This window comes from Pseudorca crassidens, chromosome 21, assembly GCF_039906515.1.
Source record: "Pseudorca crassidens isolate mPseCra1 chromosome 21, mPseCra1.hap1, whole genome shotgun sequence".
Classification (NCBI taxonomy): Eukaryota; Metazoa; Chordata; class Mammalia; order Artiodactyla; family Delphinidae; genus Pseudorca; species Pseudorca crassidens.
In genome coordinates, this window is record NC_090316.1 from 31,311,218 (window position 1) to 31,330,911 (window position 19,694).

Here is a 19,694-nt window from a genome sequence, read left to right on the forward strand (position 1 = left end):
TTGCAAAACTGCTAGGATTAATATTTGCTCTCAACACAATTATTAATCACGTAGCACCCTAGGGGTAATTCATTGTCTCGTTTCTTAGATGAGACATGTGAGGTAAGGAAAGGCCAAGTGGCCTGTCAAATACGAAATTGCTAACAAGTGAGCTGCAAAAAGTTGTCCTGAATTACAGTCTTATTCTGGGTCTACTAGCATCTGATTGTATTTCTTATGCTTCATATATTCTTTTTGTATAATTGACTGTTATAAGGTATTTTCCAGTAGTGATAGCATTCTAAGAGGAGGAAAAATACCTTGACTTTTGTGTATAGAAATTTTATTCCACTCAACAGAGCATGCTGAATGCTTGCTACACTTCAAGTACTATAAGGGATAATGTGATACTTGACCTTTTGAGTTGTTTTTGCAATAGTTGTCATGCCTTGCCAGTTAACAAAATATTCACCTGAGTAATAGTTTAAACTTTTTTCTTATAAAAATTTTCAAACAGAAATAAAGGGATAGATTGTACACTTGTTATCGAACCAAACTTGGGTCCACTCACCCACCACGTAGCAAAGCCAATTTACTGACACTAGGCTGTGGTGAGGGAAAGTCCAGCACCTGTTGCAGGGCCCAGCAAAGAGAACATGCTCGGAGAACCCGAGCTCCCCGATGGCTTTCAGAGAAGGGCTTTTAAAGGCAGCATTTGGGAGGAGGGCTGCAGGATGCATGACCTTCTTTTGATTGGTTGGTGGTGAGGTAACAGGGTGGTAGTTTAGGAGTCTTAATCACCAGCCTTCTGGTTCCAGCCAGTCTGGGGTCTAAGTGCTTGTGCTCAGCAAGTGGTCACCATCCTCCACCTGGGTGGAGGTGGGAGGGGTCTTAGTTCTTGCAGAACAGCTCAAAGATACGTGTCAGGTTATTGTGTGTATCCCTCGAGGAGGAACTAGGACCCAGTTTTATTGTTTCTTGACTGATTTAACTTTGTTTCTGCATTCCCTCACTTCTGTAATGAATAACTGCTGGAGTCTGCTCTTTGGAGCTCAGGGAAGGCCTAGGAGACTAAAGCCTTTTTCTACAAACAGGAAACAGGGGACACACAGAGGGGATTTTGTATGCAGGAGGGCCCTGCAGGGTCCTGCTCAGTTTCCGTTGTTTCCACTGATAGAGAATAATTTAGCTATTAATGAAACGAAACAAACAAAAAACTATTAGAGAGGACAATTAAAATAGAAAAACAGAGAGTCAGCAATGTTCTGTTGCCACTGAATTCACCTCTGGAGCCAGTGAAAGGTGTGCCTGGATGTAAGCTGCCCATGGAGTGTCCTTCACTGGTGATGACGTTTATCGACCTCCTCAGATGAATCTGCTGGGCGTCTTAGTGAGAGACCTTCAAGGCCGTTAAAAGATAAGTTTTTCTAAAGACACATCCTAACTCTCTTAATAACAAAGTGAATGCATTACTTAACTCATTGATTGGTGATGGAACCAGAAAGCTGTTTTGTCCTGTTCAGAGGAGAATCCACAGAGCAGACGCATTGATGGGCCACAGGAGTTCTGAAATAGCCTTGTTAACACATCCAGAGCTGGCTTTTTTCCCCAAAAGTCAGTTAAACTTCCTTGGGACAGACTTTGCATTTCTATAGATAAGAATTACTTGCATTACTTTCAGTTTTCTACAATAAACAGAGTTGTAAAGTGGCTCAAAAACAACGAAAGGCACAAACCCCATAGAATCGGGTGACCCTGAAGGGTAAGTGTGACAAACAGTGCAGTTTTCCACTGAAGACACCCGACAATCTTTTGTTCCATTTAAAAGTATTTCTCATTTTTTTCCTCCAGCCTTGCTTCTACAACCAACTCTCTTTCTTTTTTTTTTCTTTCTTTTTCTTTTTTTTTTTCTGACCGTGCCACTAGGCTTGTGGGATTCCAGTTCCCCAACCAGGGATCAAACCCGGGCCCTTGGCAGTGAGTGTGTGGAGACCCAACCACTAGACTGCCAGGGAATTCCCAGCTCTTTCTTATATTGACTTTATCATATATCTATCCATTTCTCCATCAACCATCTTATTTTATTGTTCATTTCTAATATCAGTCAGTACATGTCACTTTTTAAGGAGCTTCCTTGATTAATCAAGAGAATTATACTGGATATACTTTCCAGTTTCTAATTTATAAGATCAGATAAGGGGCTTCCCTGGTGGCATAGTGGTTAAGAATCCGCCTGCCAATGCAGGGGACATGGGCTTGAGCCCTGGTCCGGGAAGACCCCACATGCCGCAGAGCAACTAAGTCCGTGCGTCACAACTACTGAGCCTGCACTCTAGAGCCCGCGAGACACAACTACTGAGCCCGTGTGCCACAACTACTGAAGCCTGCGTGCCTAGAGCCCGTGCTCCGCGAGAAGAGAAGCCACCGCGATGAGAAGCTGACGCACCGCAACGAAGAGTAGCCCCCGCTCGTCACAACTAGAGAAAGCCCACGTGCTGTGCAGCAGCAAAGACCCAACGCAGCCAAAAATAAATAAATAAAATAAATAAATAAAAAAAATAAGATCAGATGAGCAGATACATTTACTCTTGTAAAGGGCCTTGTACTCAGAGTGAGATGTGACGCCATTGGAGTGAAATGATCTAATTTAAGTCTAAATAGTACGACTCTGGCTTCTATGTTGAGTATTGAAATTGGAGGCTCAGGATTTCAGCAAGGAGATGATCTAAGGGGCTTTGACAGTAACGTCACTTCATCCGTGTGAGACGTGGGATGTTAGGGGTGGAGGTGATGAGAAGGGGTCAGACTTTGGATACATGTGGAAGGTTGAGTTGATAGGATGTGTCAATGGATTGTACACGAAATTAATAAACAGAAACCCCATGACGCCCTGCAGTGATAGCAGAGCCCAACAGGAAGAAGAGGGACTCCTTTTCTTTCCTGGCAGGGACTCAGCCAGGGACAAGCCATGGACTCTGTTGAGATAGCCCTCCCAATTCCGCTTTCCCTCTATAAAAGCCATTCTCCCTTGTTTGCCCCGAGGGGACTTGCACGTGACCCGCTGTGGTTGCCCACGTGGAATTGCAATTTTCTGCTGATCCTGAATAAACCCCTCTTTGCTGGAGAAATATCTGGCAGCCTTCTTGTTTCAGGTCACAGTTGGATGTGTGGGGCATGAGAAAAAATTAGAGAGTCAAAAATGATGAAAATGCTTTTGACCTGAGCAAGTACAGAATTGCCATTAACAAATGAAGCTGTGGAAGAAATAGGTTTGGGAGAGAAGATCAGTAGTTTAGTTGTTTTCTTTTATCATGGTAAAATATATGTAAGAAAAATTTGCCATTTTAACCATGTTCAAGTGTTCAGTTTTGTGGCAGTGTTCAGTGTTGTACAACTATCGCTGCTATTTCCAAAACAGTTTCCTCAATCCAAACTAAAACTCTGTACTCATTAAGCAATAACTCCGGGTTCCCACCCCACCCCCAGACCCTGGTCGCTTCTGATCTACTTCCTGTCTCCATGAACTTACTTATTCTAGATATTTTAGAAGTAGAATTACACAATATTTGTCCTTTTATGTCTGGCTTTTTTCTCTTAGGCGTAATGTTTTCAAGCGTCATCCATGTTGTATATATCAGAACTTCATTCGTTTTTATGGCTGAGTAATATTTCATTGTATGTATGTGCCAAATTTAGTTTATCCATTTACCTCTTGATGGACACTTGGGTTGTTTTCACCTTTTAGCTCCTGTGAGTAATGCTCTTGTGAAAATTCACATACAAGTATATGAGTCCTTGTTTTCAATTCTTTTTGATGTATTCCAGGAGTAAATTTGCTGGTCGTATCGTAATTCTGTGTTTAACTTTTTGAGGAAGCACCAAATGTTTTCTACAGTGGCTGCAGCATTTTATATTCCAGCCTGCAGCTTATGAGGCTTCCAGCTTCACACCATCATCAACACTTGTTGTTTTTGGGAGGCTTTCTTTTTTGGTTGTTGTTTTTGTTGTTGGAACCATCCTGGTAGCTAGAAAGTGGTATCCCATTAGGTTTAGGTTTGAATTTCCCTAATGACTACTGGTTTTCATGTGCTGTGGGCCATTTGCTTATCTTCTTTGGAGAAATGTCTATTCAAGTTAAATTTGTATATAGTGTAAGGCAAAGATCCAGTTTTATTCTTTTGTATGTGGATATCTAGTTCTCTCAGCATCATTTGTCAAAGAGACTATTCTTTATCCATTAATAGTCTTGGCAACCTTGTAAAAAATCAGTTGACCATGGATGTGAGGGTTTATTTCCAGAGTTTCAATTCTGTTTTCATTTCTATCCTTATGACAGTACCATACACTTTGAATACTGTAGTTTTGTCGTAAGTTTTGTTTGTATGGATTGATTTATTTTTATTTATTTTTGGCTGCGTTGGGTCTTCGTTGCTGCGTGCAGGCTCTCTCTATTTGCGGCGAGTGGGGGCTACTCTTCGTTGCGGTATGTGGGCTTCTTATCGCGGTGGCTCCTCTTGTTGCGGAGCACGGGCTGTAGGCGTGTGGGCTCAGTAGTTGTGGCTCGTGGGCTCTAGAGCGCAGGCTCAGTGGTTGTGGCACACAGGCTTAGTTGCTCTGCGGCATGTGGGATCTTTCCCCACCAGGGCTGGAACTCGCGTCCCCTGCACTGGCAGGAGGATTCTTAAGCACTGTGCCACCAGGGAAGTCCCTGTAAGTAAGTTTTGAAATTAGAAAGTGTGAGACCTCCATCTTTGTGGTTCCCTTTCAAGATTGTTTTGACTACTTGGGTTTCCTTGGAATTCCATGTGAATTTTAGGATGGATTTTTCCATTTCTACAAAAATTACCATTGGAATTTTTATAGAGATTATATTGAATCTGCTTTGGCAAGTATTGTCATCTAAATAATATTAAGTCTTCCAATTCATGAACACAGGCTGTCTTTCCATTTATTTAGGTCATCTTTAATTTTTTCAGCAATTTTCAAAAAAATTTTCAGTGTACAAGGCTTGCATCTTCTTTATTAAATTATTCCTAAGTATTTTATTCTTTTTGATGCTATACAAATGGAATTGGTTTCTTAGTTTCCTTTTCAGATTTGTCATGACTAATTATAGAAATACAACTAAGTTTTGTGCCTTTTTTTGGTTTCCTGCAACTTTCCTAAATTCATTCGTTCTAACAGTTTTTCTGGATTCTTTAGAGTTTTCTGCATGTAAGATCTTCTCATCTGTGACCAGAGGTAGTTTTATTTCTTCCTTTCCCATTTGCATGGCTTTTCTTTCTTTTTCTTGCTTGATTGCCTGACTAGAGCAGTGGCTTGGGTTTGGACACGTCCCATTTGAGATCCTTATTGGCCCTCCTGACAGAGGAGTCAGATAGACAGTAGAGTCTTTTTGAGTCAGGGCACCAAGGAGTAACTCTGAGCTGGAGATGTGGAACTGGGACTGCTCGGCGTGTTGCTGCTGTATAAAGCCCAGAGGTTGTGTGAGAGGCCACGTGGGGAGTGAGTGTAGGTAAAGAAGAGAAGCAGCCTGAGGGTCAGTCACGGAGACGAAGCCTAGTGATGCCCAAGTCAGGAGAACTTCCTCTTCCCATTCCCCTTCATCCCTTCGCTCTAGAAATGAGTGTTCCCCACGGATGAAACCTTACAGGTGTCCTTGGATGGTTCCCCAGAAGAAAGTAAGTGCCCTGGAATGGCCTCCTTCTGGGTTTTACTTGGATGTGGCCACACCACTGGGCCTGTGTAGTCATTGTTCCAGGGTGACACTGAAGCCAGACTCGTACTCAGTGATGAGACTCCTCCGTGAAGGTTTTGTCTCCAGACTCAACCCAGGGAGCTGTGCTCATGTTCCGCTCGGCCCCGAAACAGAGGAGCGCGGACACAGGATGATCCAGAGGGTTACCTAGGGATAGGGCAGCGTCATCCATTGTTGGGTGGCTCGTGTGCCACTTGTGAGAGGGCTTCCTCTGAGTATCTTTTTCATTCGTCTTACCTCTTCCTCCACGCTCCCTCAATACACCCATGGGGCTCACAGGCCCTTCAGTCCCACGTGTCCCCAGGTCCTCTGGGTCTCTTTGGTTCCTCTTCATTCATGCACAGGACCATTCAGGGCACCGACGCGTGTGCCGTGGTGGGTTCGTGGTTATACCAAGCAGCTGGATGCATTCGAAGTACATTGTATGAGCTGAAAGAGTGTATGAATAATGTGTGTTCACATTTGTTTTTTAAATAAACAACATTTGGCTTAATATATACCAAATTATTGATATTAAATGATTGTCATTTCTGGCTGGTGGAACTAGGGGGGAATTTATATATCTAATTACATATTTTTAAAGCATTTAATTCTTTGCCATCAGCATGCATTTCTTATATAAGTAAAAAGTACGTTTAAACTTTTATTTTTAAAAATTTACATTTCCAGTTAATAGGAGATGCCAACACATAAATAAGCAGTCCCATTATCTGTGCTTTTGTGTGGAAGGAGTTAAAGAATTTCCTTGACTCAGGTACACACATTACTGTGTACCTATGTCCAAGACAAGAAAATGGTTGCCTAGAAGCCTCAGGAAAAATGGTTTCTAAGCCTGCAAGAAAAATGCCTTTCTTACCCTCTCCTTCCTTGGAAGTTTATTCACAGTTGGGCACTTTTGGAGGTCTGCTAGCCAACTGGTAGAACAAACTTCAGGAGGGAAACTTTTTTTCTCTTCCACCTCACATCCTGGATTATTTTGGGTTGGTTTGGGGATAGTGTCTGAGTTTCTATCTCTTGGGCTATTTTTTTTCCAGGAATATAAAGTTTTTTTCTTTTGATATATGCTTAAATGTTTACTTTTAAGTGATGTAACTTTTCAGAAAACATATTAAAGTTTATTTCTGTGGGAAAAATATTTTTTATATTTTTGACTGTTTTTTGTTCCTTCTCTTTTGACATCTCTAGCCAACAAGAACATTAGTCATGACAAGCATGCCATCTGAGTAAGTACTCATTGTTTTGATAACTTTCTACTCAATATAAAATTTTAGAGTTTTTGTTCATATACTGTGCTGCTGTGCTCTTGGGCAGCTCATACCTCTGTGCTGTATTGCTGTTACTCTATATAATTAGTATTGGAGTTAGAAGATCACTGGAAATAAAAGAGTTAAATGACTGTGAACAGTTCAGCACTGAAGACCTCTTGAGTGGTTTGGACAGCATTTAGAGGCGTTATAGTATTTGCTGTTCCTCTTGTTGTCTCGTACCTATTGGCTCTGCCTGTCCACCATCCCCACCCCATGAAGGCCCCGTAAGTGGAGCCTCACTGGTGGAAGCATTTCCCTTAAAGGTCTTAAAGAAACGCTTTGGTGGTAAGCTTTCTGCCGCTGCGTTAAAGCAGCTGTGTGCACATCTTGTGGGAGCGTTCACAGCTTGCTGGCGTGCTCTTATCACCATCCTTAAACTTTTAGCACGATATAGCACATCCAACAAAAATACAGTGCCATATTCTTTGCAACAGATTTTTGAATTCTTGTTCAAATGGGAAAACTGTGTTTTTTATATCTATCTGAGGTTTTAGGGCTTTAAGACATTTATCAAAACATTGGGGCATCTCAGTGAAAAACAGGCTGCAAAAAGAGTGCATGCTTCCAACACTTTCTGTAGTGGGATCCCTTTCCACCTGTGGCATGAAGTTAAAAGGGCTGGTTGTTCAAACCACATTATCTGGTGACAAAGGAGCACACTCACAATTTCTGTTAATGTCTTGTGAAATATATTGGTCATCCTAACTAGTCCAGTACAGAAATGAATATTGAATACAGGTCTAGCTTTTTTTTTTTTTTTTTTTTTTGCGGTACGCGGGCCTCTCACTGCTGTGGCCTCTCCCGTTGCGGAGCACAGGCTCCGGATGCACAGGCTCAGTGGCCATGGCTCACGGGCCCAGCCGCTCCGTGGCATGTGGGATCTTCCCGGACCGGGGCATGAACCCCGGTGTCCCCTGCATCGGCAGGCAGACTCTCAACCACTGCGCCACCAGGGAAGCCCTGGGTCTAGCATTTTTAAAAGTCTATATTTTTGCCCCAAATTAGAAACAGTGATAACTAGTTATTTTCCCAGTTGAAGGTTTGAAAATCAAACTCTTCATTTAGGCCATCTCCTCTTTTTTATTCTTTCTTGCCCCACATATACTTCTTGTCTGAAGGTAAGAACAAGACCTAGACACGTTCTGAGGCCATATTGATCAGCCGTGTCTTGAAAAGATCCTTGTTATTGATTAGCACATCTACAAACAGCCAGCAGCTCCCAGACTTGGAATGAGAAAATCATAGATGTGCAGCAACGAGCGAGGCTTCTGAAGAGCATCTGGGTTAGAGGTTTTCACTTCTTTTTGTTTTTTTCTTTGCCTTTTGTCCCCCCAGTTTAATATTTTCCACAACCCCAATAAGCACAGATCCTCTGGTTGGAGTGGTGATGGGACCCAGCCTTGACCCATCCATCTTCTGTACCCTGGGGATCCCTGAGAACTTCTCACCAGAGTAGAGGTCAAGCCTTTCATTTCACAAGTGGAGAAACGGGTCCTTGTGATTGGCAAACCCAAGTTCATTGGTGTTAAAAATAAGAAATGCGGGGGGATGGGGGATTGTCAGAGACGGTCTGCACAAGCATGGACAAACCTGCCTCCTTCCCTTTGGAGTATAATTTTTGGAGAAGAGAGAAGTTTATTTCTTAACTCGCTGTGCACGTCATAGTGTGGCTCAGAAAGCCTACATATTGTTTGTGTTTCATCGGGGATTTCCAAAACTTGCCTGGAGACCGAGGGAGAGGAAAAGTAGAGGGTTGTTTGGGAAGGAAGTTAGAGAGGAAGAATATTTAAAGAGAAAAAAAGCGTTCTTAAGGCATTAGTGGAATGAAAGACCAGAAGATAAACACGGGTGAGCTTTGTGAAATTTGCCCTGAGATTTGATCCGATGACTTAATAAAAAGGACCCCTTTTTCCCCCTCTTAGTAGAAAAGCGATGTGTTTGACTCTCGGCAAATGTTATATTTTCGAAATAAAATGAGTGGGAAGCTTGGTCCTGACCATGCACAAATTGGTTCAAACGGGACACAGAAGTAAATAATTGCTGTGGTGTCTGGGCAGGTGTCAGGAGGTCTGGTGTGGGATACTGGCCTGCCCCACCCCAGGCACTTGGGGAAACCCCTGGTAGCCTTGGGGCCACCGTTTTCTCAGCCATTAGAATAGGTGGTTGGAGTTGAGATCTGAAATTTTTTATTCCCCCACATTTCAAGTCATCGACGGCAAAGAAATTGACATGAGCACCATAGCCGACATCAATGTAGAATTCTTCCGGTTTTTTACATTTTAATTCATTGCCATCACCTCGATGTTTCTGCTCAGGAAGCACATCCATTGCGTTGGTTTTTCTTCCTATTTGGCAGAAAGCAGAACGTGGTCAACCAGGTTGTGGATAAACTGAAGGGCTTCTCCTTGGCCGGGGAGGCGTGTGGCTGCCCCACGCACGTGCTCGCCAGGAAGCCCCGCCGCACCCAGAACGTGCTGCGGGGCATCGCAAGCGGCTGCTGGATTCTCTCCTTCGAACGGGTAAGCCGCTGCGTCAGCGAAGTACGCTTTTGGGTTAGTGTCCTGAAACAGGGCGTCCCATGGCTTTGGTCAGGCCGAGTGGTGGCCCTGCATCTGTGTTATCACGCCTTCTGTCCTCCTGCTCTGGCCCCTCTGGCTCTCCTCACCTCCAGCCACTGCTGGTCCCCAGGAGGACGGGCAGGTAACCTTCCAGATATAGACCTGGCAGCCACGGGCAGAAATAAGATAGGGCAGACTTGGCCTGAAAACGCCCAGTGCGTGTTCTCACAGTCAAATGCACTTTCTTCCGTTTTTGACCAAGAAATAATGTGACCTATGTTAATGATGGTTTAAAAAGCCAAAAGAATTCAATGATTGTTTTCACAGATGGATTTACTTAGGGTGAAACATGTTCATTTAATCCTGTTTGGATATGTTTTATCTTATGCATATCTGTCTTTAACATTACTTGCCCTTATTTCTCTGCATTAAATGTAGGGTTTTGGGGTTTTGGGTTTTTTTTTTTTTTTTTTTTTTTTTTGTGGTACGTGGGCCTCTCACCGCTGCAGCCTCTCCCGTTGCGGAGCACAGGCTCCGGATGCGCAGGCTCAGCGGCCATGGCTCACGGGCCCAGCCGCTCCACGGCATGTGGGATCTTCCCGGACCGGGAAACGAACCCGTGTCCCCTGCATCGGCAGGCAGACTCTCAACCACTGTGCCACCAGGGAAGCCCTGTGGGGGGTGGGGGGGGTAATCATTGTTTTCATTATTCTTGAAATTGAAATTGTTTGTTACTCTTTCTGTTTTTACTTTGATACCCAACCTGTGGTCACTCCAAAGCGTTGCTGTCTGAGGGTAGCATCATTTGTTACTTGTGTTTCCATTTTGCATCTGCTAAGTACCCACCCTCCCTTCTTCTTCCCCTAAGCATGGTGTTATATTAATACTGTGTTAATTTAAACTGGTAGAATTATAATACACAAACAAACTGTAGATATATTTTCAAGAACAGCGGTGGTCTTTTTCCCTTATCATGATTTAACCCTGCATCGGTCAGTACAAGAGGTTTAGGACATTAGTGCTTAGAGTCATGAAGTGGAGAAGGCTGCAGTTCCCCCCAGAAGTCCTATTTGCATTGGCGGCAATTGGGAATTACCTTACCTAATTGAGTCTGAGTACCGATCCACATTTATTTGTATGAACTGTCATTAATAACTCCAGCTTCCGTGAATAAGTATCCTGTTTGCTTTCTCTCCAGTTCACAGTGTCTCTGTCTGTTTATCAGTCACCTCTTCCTTCCCTGGTGTCTCAGAGGGAGAGATGTTCTTTATATTTTATGAGGCCAGGGAGCTGTACTTGATTCTGTGCCCAGCCTGTTCTCCTGGAATGTAGAGCCAGCAGGGAGGTCAGACATGAGGGCCAGCGTTTACTGCTGCCAGGCGTGGAGGCCGCTGCCTGGGTGCCCCCTGTGTTTCTGCTCCGTGTCCTGCCAATGTTCTCCCACTAATCACACATAGAAATGGAGCCAGGTGCACATTTAACTTCTGGTAACCATATGTGGAATTAACCACTCTCTGTGGGATTAACCACTATCTGTGAGCAAAGCAGGAAGTAAAACATGTTATTTGATAAAATTCCAGTGCTCAGACAAGACTCCCCGCCTGGGCCTTCCTGCCCTGAGGGAGGAGCCTTGCCCACATGACGTAAGTGAATGGATTAAGTGCAATAAGGCAAGAAAACGAAATAAAAGGCATTTAGGTTAGAGGGGAAGAGGTGAGACTACCTCTGTTCTTAGACAGTATGATTGCTTATGTAGACAGTTGCAAGAAATCTATACCAAAAAGCTCTCAGAACTAATAAGTGAGTTCAGCAAATTGTCAGGAAACAAGGATACAGTAATACAAGGTCAACAATGAGGTATTTATGTACAAATCTAACATCAAAAGATGTGCAGGATCTGTGTGCTGGAAACAACAAAACACTGATTTCAAACAACAGAGAGACATACCGTGCGCATGGATTGGAAGACTCGGTATGGTTAAAATGCCATTCCTCCCCAAAATGATTTGCAGATTTAACACATTCCCACTCACACTCACAGGAGAATTCTTTGATGATATAGACAAGCTGACTCTAAGATGTGTATATGGAGAAAAAGGAACAGAGTAGATGAAACAGTTTTGAAAGAGAAGGACAGAGCTGGAGGCATATGCCCCCTGCCCCTGGCTTCCAGGGACAGGAGCTGCCTCCCCTCATCTGGAAGGTGGCGGAGCTGGGAGTGGTGACCCCTTCTGGAAGGGGATCCTGTCCCCTTGGAGAGCCTTCAGCCAGCCTGACCAGCCAGAGAGAAGAGTTGCAGACTAGAGAGCCCAGCTGAACGGGGTTGGGGAGAGGCTCTGACTAGCAGGGTTGGCTTGTCTTTGTGTGGAACACAGGAAACCCCATCCACCCCTCTACCCAGGTGTCCCCCCACCCTTGTTCCTTGTGCCCATCCTTTCCTAGTGGCCTCTCCAGGCGACACCCTAAAGTAAGCTCCTCTTCAGGGAGAAGGTCACACGGAGGCTCCCATCTGAGCAGTCATCCCCCGCTCTTGTCTTTCCCGGTATTTATTTCCTCAGCCTGGCCCAGACTCTGGATTCAGGGATACTCACCTCTGCATGGAACCCTCAGACCCGCCCACATCTCCACTTCTCCACCCGAGGTGGGGAGTCACAGAGCTGGGCCTGCCCGAGGGAATCAGAGCCTCCTGTGCAGACTCAGAGCCCGGGCACTCCTCCGGCTGCAGTGGGAACAAAGCAGCTTTCGCAGAAGCTGCTGCCCTCCCCACTTCTGACCTTGGCCCGGGGAGCTGGGGAGGGGCTGGTGGCAGCGCAGCCTCTGCATTGACCTCCCAGCAGGCAAAGGTGGTCCCGGGCTCCCCACACACACACCCCAGTGCAGGTCGCAGGCCCCGTGGCGTTCCGGCGGCCCCTGCTCTTTCTTCCCTCACTTTACTTTGCAGAACAGTGTGTGAGACTCAGCTCAGGCCTGTGCAGGCAGGAAATTCTCCCTTCCGTCATCCAGGAGAGGTGGGCTGTGGGACGTGACCCCCTCTGAGGCATCAGGCGGTGTAAACCTGCCACCCCCAGCTCCTGACCCAGTCTCACTCCTGCGCTCTGGTGTGCTTGGGCCTTGGCCCAGGCTCCCGGCCTGAGATGGTGACTAAGTTCAGGGGCTGCAGGAAGCTGTTTGCTCTGTTTGGGGGCAGCAGGTGTGTAGGGAGCCGGGTCCTAGTCTCCATTTATGAGAAACAGAGAGATTTAGGGGCCCGCAGGTCACTGAACCCACGCTTCTGCAGGCTAAGCTGGATGTGTGCGGGACTGCGGTCCAGGGGGTGGGCGGTCTGAGTCCACTCGCAGGCTGCAAAGGTCGCTCTGTCCCTGGACCTCGCTCTGTCCTTTCTCCCCCTCCTGGCTTCACTGGCCGCAGGGTCTCCCTGCAGCTCTGCCATCCTCACCCGTCCTGGGGCAGAAATGAGGAGTAGCAGCCTGGGGGCACAGCGGCAAGCGGAAGGCCCGGGAAGGACCAGGCCCGGAGAGCACAGGCCCGCCTGGGCGTCCTGCAGAGGGGCCCACAGAGACCACGAGCGCCCCAGGAGGAGGGTGACAGCCACTGCCATCCAGGGCAAGCATCCAGCCATCTACTCGCCTCTCCGATTGTCTCCAGTCTTCCCACTCGGCCCAGAGATGGGGCCACGTGAAGGTGTCCTTGGCTTCATCCTGCTTCCACTTCCCCACCCTGGGATTTTTATACACACAGCCTCAAGGAACAGGAGCCGGCGGTGAGAGGACCTACCTGCCGACTCATAACCGACGTCCAGACGGATAGAACCACGGGGAGAAATGTGTGCTTCATTAGTAACTAACGAAAGGAGAGCACTTTTCCCGCAGCAAATGGCAACGGGAAAATAAGACGCAGTTATCGGCAAAGTGATACTAAAATAACACCCCGCACATTGCATATGGGGTACCAGGTGGTCCAGGCTTCCTGATGTCAGTTTGGAGATAGTGGCAAACATCCTAAAAGTTTCCATGGCCTTTGACTTCATAATTCTACATTCGGTCATTTATCTTAACAAGATCATTAAAGATTTACTTATAGGATGTTCATCCCAGCATTGCAATAGAGGAAAAAAGGAAAGCGACTGTCTGATTGGAGGTTCATTTCTTTTCTGCTGTAATGAAAATTTTCAATAGGGAATTGCTGAAGTAAATTATTGTGTATCCATCTAGATGGCGGAGTACTGCACAGCCCTTAAAAGTCACGTAGAAGAACATTTGACTAGAAAGAAAAATGCTCTTTGAACATTAAAAAAGGTTATAAAAGTAGTGAGTATTATGTAATCTCAATTTTGGTTTTTTCTTTTAATATAGGTGTGTACTTGCATACATAAAACGATAAAAAGACTGAGGATATATTCCAAAATGTTAATAATAATGGTTATCTGTGGATGGTGGAGTAAAGTAATTGTAATTCTTCTCTTTGGTTTTCCTGTAAGTTCCAAATTTTCTATATTACTTGTGTATGGCTTTCGAATAATAAATAAAATTTAAAATTAAACAAAAAAGTAGTTGGAGGTATAACACTACCTGATCTTAAGGTATCCTTTGACACTTCAGTAATCAAGACGATGTGGTCTCAGCAAAAGGACAGACATAATGGAACAGACGGAGAGTCCAGAAATACACCCAGGCAAACGGCCACTGGTTTTGATGAACATGCAAAGGCCATTCAGTGGAGAAGGGACAGTCTTTTCAACAAATGGCGCTGGAGCAACTGGACATCTATATACAAAAAAATTAACCTATAACCTTATGCTCTGCACAGAACTTACGTCAAACTGGATCACAGACTAAAATGTAAAATGATCAAACTCTTAGAAGTAAACCATAGGATAAAAATCTTCATGACCTTGGTTTACACGAAAAGTCCTTAGATACAACACCAAAAGCATGATGTGTAAGAGAAAAGATTAATGTTATACTTCATCAGAATTAAAAATTGTTACTCTGTGAAGAATATTATGAAAGGACCAGGAGAAAATACTCGCAAATCTCATCTGACAAAGCACTTACATCCAGAATATATAAGCTCTCACAACTCAAAAATAAGAACACAAACTACCCAGACAAAGGGTGGTTCTGTTTAGGGACTCCTGTATATTTCCACAGCACCCTGGGCCTCCAGGTGTTGGGCTGTTGGCGTTCCCAGACGGGTCCTGTAAGATCGGCACTGCAGACCCCGACTTAGAGCCCCCAGACGTTATACCAGGACAGAATCCCTAAGGAGGAATGGTGTCTTTGAGGAATAGCAAGAAGGTCGGATTGGGGCACACCAAGAGAAAAAGTAGCAGAAGATGAGGTGGGACCGCCAGATCGTGACGGGAACGGTGGTAAAGTGCTTGTGTCCTATTCCTTGTGTCGTGATAAGACATGGGAAGGTTTCTATCCTGGGAGTGACGTGATCTGACTTGTGTTTCTCAGCGGACGTGGCTGCTGTGTGGAGAGCTCCTTGCAGGGGAGCAGGATGGCATCAGGGAACCCGCTGGCAGCTGCTGCAGTCAGTATTCCAGTGGGAGAGACTGCAGCTCGGAGTGGGTGGCAGGAGGGGTAGCGGTGGCAAGACGTGCTCTGATTTGGATGCTCTCGTGACGGTCGAGGTCAAAGGCTTTCTCATGGGTGGGCTGCAGGTTGTAAGGGCAGAGGAGTGAGATAATCCCGGGGTTGTTGACTTGGACGACCACATAACAGTTGGTAAGAAGATGACTTAGCAAACATGCATAATGATTTAGAGGGGTGCGTGTGGAGGCTTCTCTTTCCTCCTACGCACCCAGGCAGACGTCACGGAGCTGTTGAGAGGCACCAGCGCAGGGACGAGCCATCCACCCAGCACCAGGCATCACCGGATCCGCAAATCTGGCATGAGTGGCCCTGCAGTTTGACACGGCGGCTGCCCCTGTTCCCCCCTGACTCCCTGCAGCTGAGTACAAGTGACGGTAGCCCCAGGAGCCACCGTGTCACCCATGGGACCCTTGCCAGATAGTCCCCACTCGGCCAGTTTTCCTAAATAACACAAGGTAGCAGCACCTTGAACAATTTCTTCTGCTTCAGAATCCATGGGACTGTATTAGTTTTCTGTGGCTGCTATAACAAATTTTTCAGAGGCTAAAAAAGAAAACACCCCACAAATCTATTTTCTTACAGTTTCAGAGGTCAGTAATCTGAAATAGGTTTCTGGAGGCTCTAGGAGAACAGTTGTTTCCTGCCCTTTCCAGCTTCTGGAGGCCACCCATGTCCCTGGGCTCGTGTCCCCTTCCAGCGATTAGGTCATGACCTCTGCTTCCGTAGCCGAATCTGTGATTTCCCGCTTTCGTCTTCCCCTTATTGGGACCCTCGTGGTCTCATGGAGCCCACCTGGATAACCCAGAGCATCTCCCATCTCAAGGTCGTTAACTTCATCGCATCTGTAAAGTGCCTGTCACCGCGGAAGGAAACACATTCACAGATCCTAGGGACCCGCCTGTGGACAGCTGTGGGCGCCGTTATCCTGCCTTCTCCCCCATGCACAAATGCATTAATTCTATAAAGGCCATGTAACACTGTTTATTGTGTCCCCGGCTGATGACTTTTAATTGATTTGAGTTCTGTAAGGACAGGCTTTCTAAAAGTTTAGGAAGACACAGAAGGAGGAAGGTGTGTGAAGAGTAGAGCTTGGTGTGACGTGTCTGCAAGCCAAGGAGCCTGAGATTCCTGGCAGCTCCAGGAAGGAGGCCTGCACCACCTTATCCCTCAGAGCACCCCCCGCCCCAGCAGGGACCCTGCCCATGCCTTCACATAAAATTCCTAGTCCTCAGAATGGGCTTAGGTCCTTGTAAGTAAGGAGACAGACCGTTCAGAAACAGAGCACGTTGAGAAAAATTGAAAAGGAAACGTTTACAGAACCTAGGGGTAAGACAGGAATAAAGACACAGACCTACTAGAGAATGGACTTGAGGACACGGGGAGGGGGAAGGGTAAGCTGGGACGAAGTGAGAGAGTGTCATGGACATACATACACTACCAAACGTAAAGTAGATAGCTAGTGGGAAGCAGCCGCATAGCACGTGACCACCTAGAGGGATGGGATAGGGAGGGACAGGGAGATGCAAGAGGGAGGCGATATGGGGATATATGTATATGTATAGCTTGTTCACTTTGTTATAAAGCAGAAAATAACACACCATTGTAAAGCAATTATACTCCAATAAAGATGTAAAAAAAAAAAAGAATAGAGTAGGTTGCCCTGGGCCTCCAACCGTCCCCAGTCTGTTCACATCCTTCCTGACGCGGTGCTCACCGGCGGTGCTGGCCCGGAGCGAGGCTGACCCGTTGGGGCGGGGGGTGGGGGGGTGGCAGGGGAGGGTGTGGACCCCCCAGGACAGGAGCAAGGGCAGGACTGGGGCGGGGCTATCATAGTGCTGAGCCAGGAGCCTTCCTGGGGGTTTTAACACTAGTGCAGGAAAGCATTCAAGTGGTGATTTTAAACACCGCGTTCTCCTTCCCAGTATAGTGATTTCAGACGGTGGCAAAGCAGCTGCCTCAAGATCTTAAGAATGGTGTGCTCTTTGCTAGGGCACTAATTAAGCCACGGGCTCTTCTGTAAGATCTGACTTCTGACAGGTCCTATGTTCTGTCTGTCTAGTATCTTGTACATCCAATGCCTTCTACTAAGAAGACAGGAATCAGCAGGTAGCTGTTCAGAGGGAAAGAATGGGATGACAAGGCCCTTACATGACCGCACTGAAAGCACACATCCGCACACGTGTAAATGCATACGTGCTTGCTCTGTGTGGAGGTTCCCGTATATTCCCATTATGTCATCATTTTCCACGTATAAATCGGCAGCGCGTTTACCTTATTTTGAAATAGAGGAAGACGCATAGAACTGTAACACAATGTCCAGGCCTCCAGTGTTTTATCGGTTACAATAAAAAAAAATAATAATTCAGTACGGGACAGTTAAATGGTGAGCCACCTGGCTGCCCCGGGATTGGGGGATTTAAAGTTAATCCATCCCCACGTAAAACGGGAAGAAACTCCGCTGAGCTGCCCGGGTGGCGGGCACCTTCCCGTGAGAAGGTGAGAAGCTCCATCTCACTGAGCCGCAGCTCCTCATCTGGGCAATGGACCTAGAGACAGGATGTCCTTCACAGGATTGTGTGAAAGCTAGGAGTTAAGGGTGTGTGGTGCTCTTCCCGGTGATGGGCAAAAGTAAGAACCTAACGTGTGTTAGCCTTACAACAGAAATAACTTACTAATCCCCTGCAAGAGCTGTAAATACCACTTCTTACATCCTGTCCCCGTGGTCTTAGGTATGGAAAGAACGTATTAACCCTAAAATTGACAAAAGACACTTGCTCTGGACCGGTGAACCCTTGGCCGTGGACCCGTCCATTCATTGCACGGCTGGTCCTGGGGAACACCCACAAAAGCTTGTAAACGCTGTTGGTGCTCATAGGAGAAGGGGCTCCGGGACCCCTTTATTGAGGAAGGGGTTGTGAGAGAAGGCTGGAACAGGGGTGGTCTGGGTGGACAAAGGGAGGAGCATCTGCGTCTGGCCTTTGGGGACCCAAGAACAGACTCTTTCCTGATCCTGAGGATTTCGGTGTATTTGAGTCGCCGCTTCTCCTACGGCCACCGTGGTACTGATTTTCATATATTGTTATTTTAAGCTTCTCCAGAACCATAGATCCTAGTACTCCAAGTGAGAGCTCTCAGAGTTTAAGGATACTTTTGGGATTTGTGTCTCTCAATGAAAACAGCTTACCAATGATGCCCAAACGCTCACTATTCGTGAAAAGCACCGACCCCTGGGAAATCAAGAAGCACAGGATGCACTGTGGCTTAAAGAAGAATGCCTGGTCATGTAACTGTGATGACTGAAAGGTTTCCTCTTGTGGGCATGACGTGTCCATTGATACTAATATAGGTTATTGCCTTAAAAAACCTGTAGAAATGAACTGAATCCCTTTCCCTGTTCAGCTCCATCTTAAATAAGACAGACATCCTCGCTCTTCTTGAATGGCCTCCTCCATTAGTTTTCTAAACAAAATCAATCGGACAAACATGATGAACTATTTTGAGAGATAGAAGTTGCCCCTGCCGCTTACAAAGCCACACCAGCTAGCTTCTAAAGCTTAGTGCACAGTTTAGGACTCATCTGCAGCTTGTTCACGACTTTGGACAGGAGCTTCACAGGCGGCAGCTTCTTTTAGGGTCAAGGTTTGAAGACTCCACACACTTACTTGAAGGGTCATGTTGCCTTTGTGCAAAAGGAGTGACTCTCGCCCTGTGGTCTGCCTCCTTTTTCCTTGTCCCCAGCGCAGTTTCGGGGGTTCTTAAAATACTCCTCTTGGCGAGCGCCATGGACTTGCCTCCAAGAAAAGCATTGCTGGGAATGCTTTTATTCCAGGGTTTGTGTGGTATTCTCTGGAAATATTTTGTGAAGGAGAATTCTAGCAGCTCTTCAAAATTAGTTGTATGTGGTCCAGTTAGTCATAGCCAAAAAATCATGATGATTTTATAACACAATTCGGTTTGAATTTTTAGTTAATCTGGGGTGTGTGTGTGTGTGTGTGTGTGTGTGTGTGTGTGTGTGTGTGAGTGAAAACTCTGTTGGCGATTTCTACTTGTTTACAGTTCCCACTTCCATTGTTAACTCTGCTGTTTTCAGCAAAGAGAATAACTTGTGCTCTTCCTGCTTCGTGACTGAGTTGTCTATCAGAAACAGAAATTAGGCCTGTGTCCTGTTCACAGGAGACAGGAAGAAAAACAGAGAAATCGGTTTGACCAAAGTGTCCCTTTAGACTGAAGTGTGTTTGTTATTTTTTGTTCAAGCGTGGGCTCTTCGAATTCTTTAGCAGAATTGTCTCACTTTCACTTGTTTGGTGTCCGCCACACTCCTGCTGACTCACCTGTGATTCCGCTCTGCCTACTTGCCACCTCTCTGCAGGGGGGGGAGGGGCCCTGTCACCTCTTCTCCCCTCTGCTCCCAGTACATGTAGCTCTGTCCCCCTGTCAGAGACCCGCAGAGGAGTGACTCAGCCTCTGTGTTCAGGTCTAAAAGTGTTGATTC

The 19,694-nt window shown here is 46.0% G+C and overlaps 1 protein-coding gene across 5 annotated transcripts in view; it reads left to right on the forward strand.

The window, feature by feature from the left end:
• The window catches only part of MCPH1 (microcephalin 1), a 236,894-nt gene that overhangs the window by 66,580 nt on the left and 150,620 nt on the right, over positions 1–19,694 (forward strand). For 3 of the 5 annotated variants that reach the window (XM_067721973.1, XM_067721971.1, XM_067721969.1), the window contains 2 exons: positions 6,923–6,960; positions 9,401–9,563. In XM_067721973.1, coding sequence (XP_067578074.1) covers positions 6,923–6,960; positions 9,401–9,563 — 201 coding nt within the window. Of the gene's footprint in view, positions 1–6,922; positions 6,961–9,400; positions 9,564–19,694 lie in introns of those variants that run through there. The other 2 variants (XM_067721972.1, XM_067721970.1) reach the window with 2 other exon arrangements.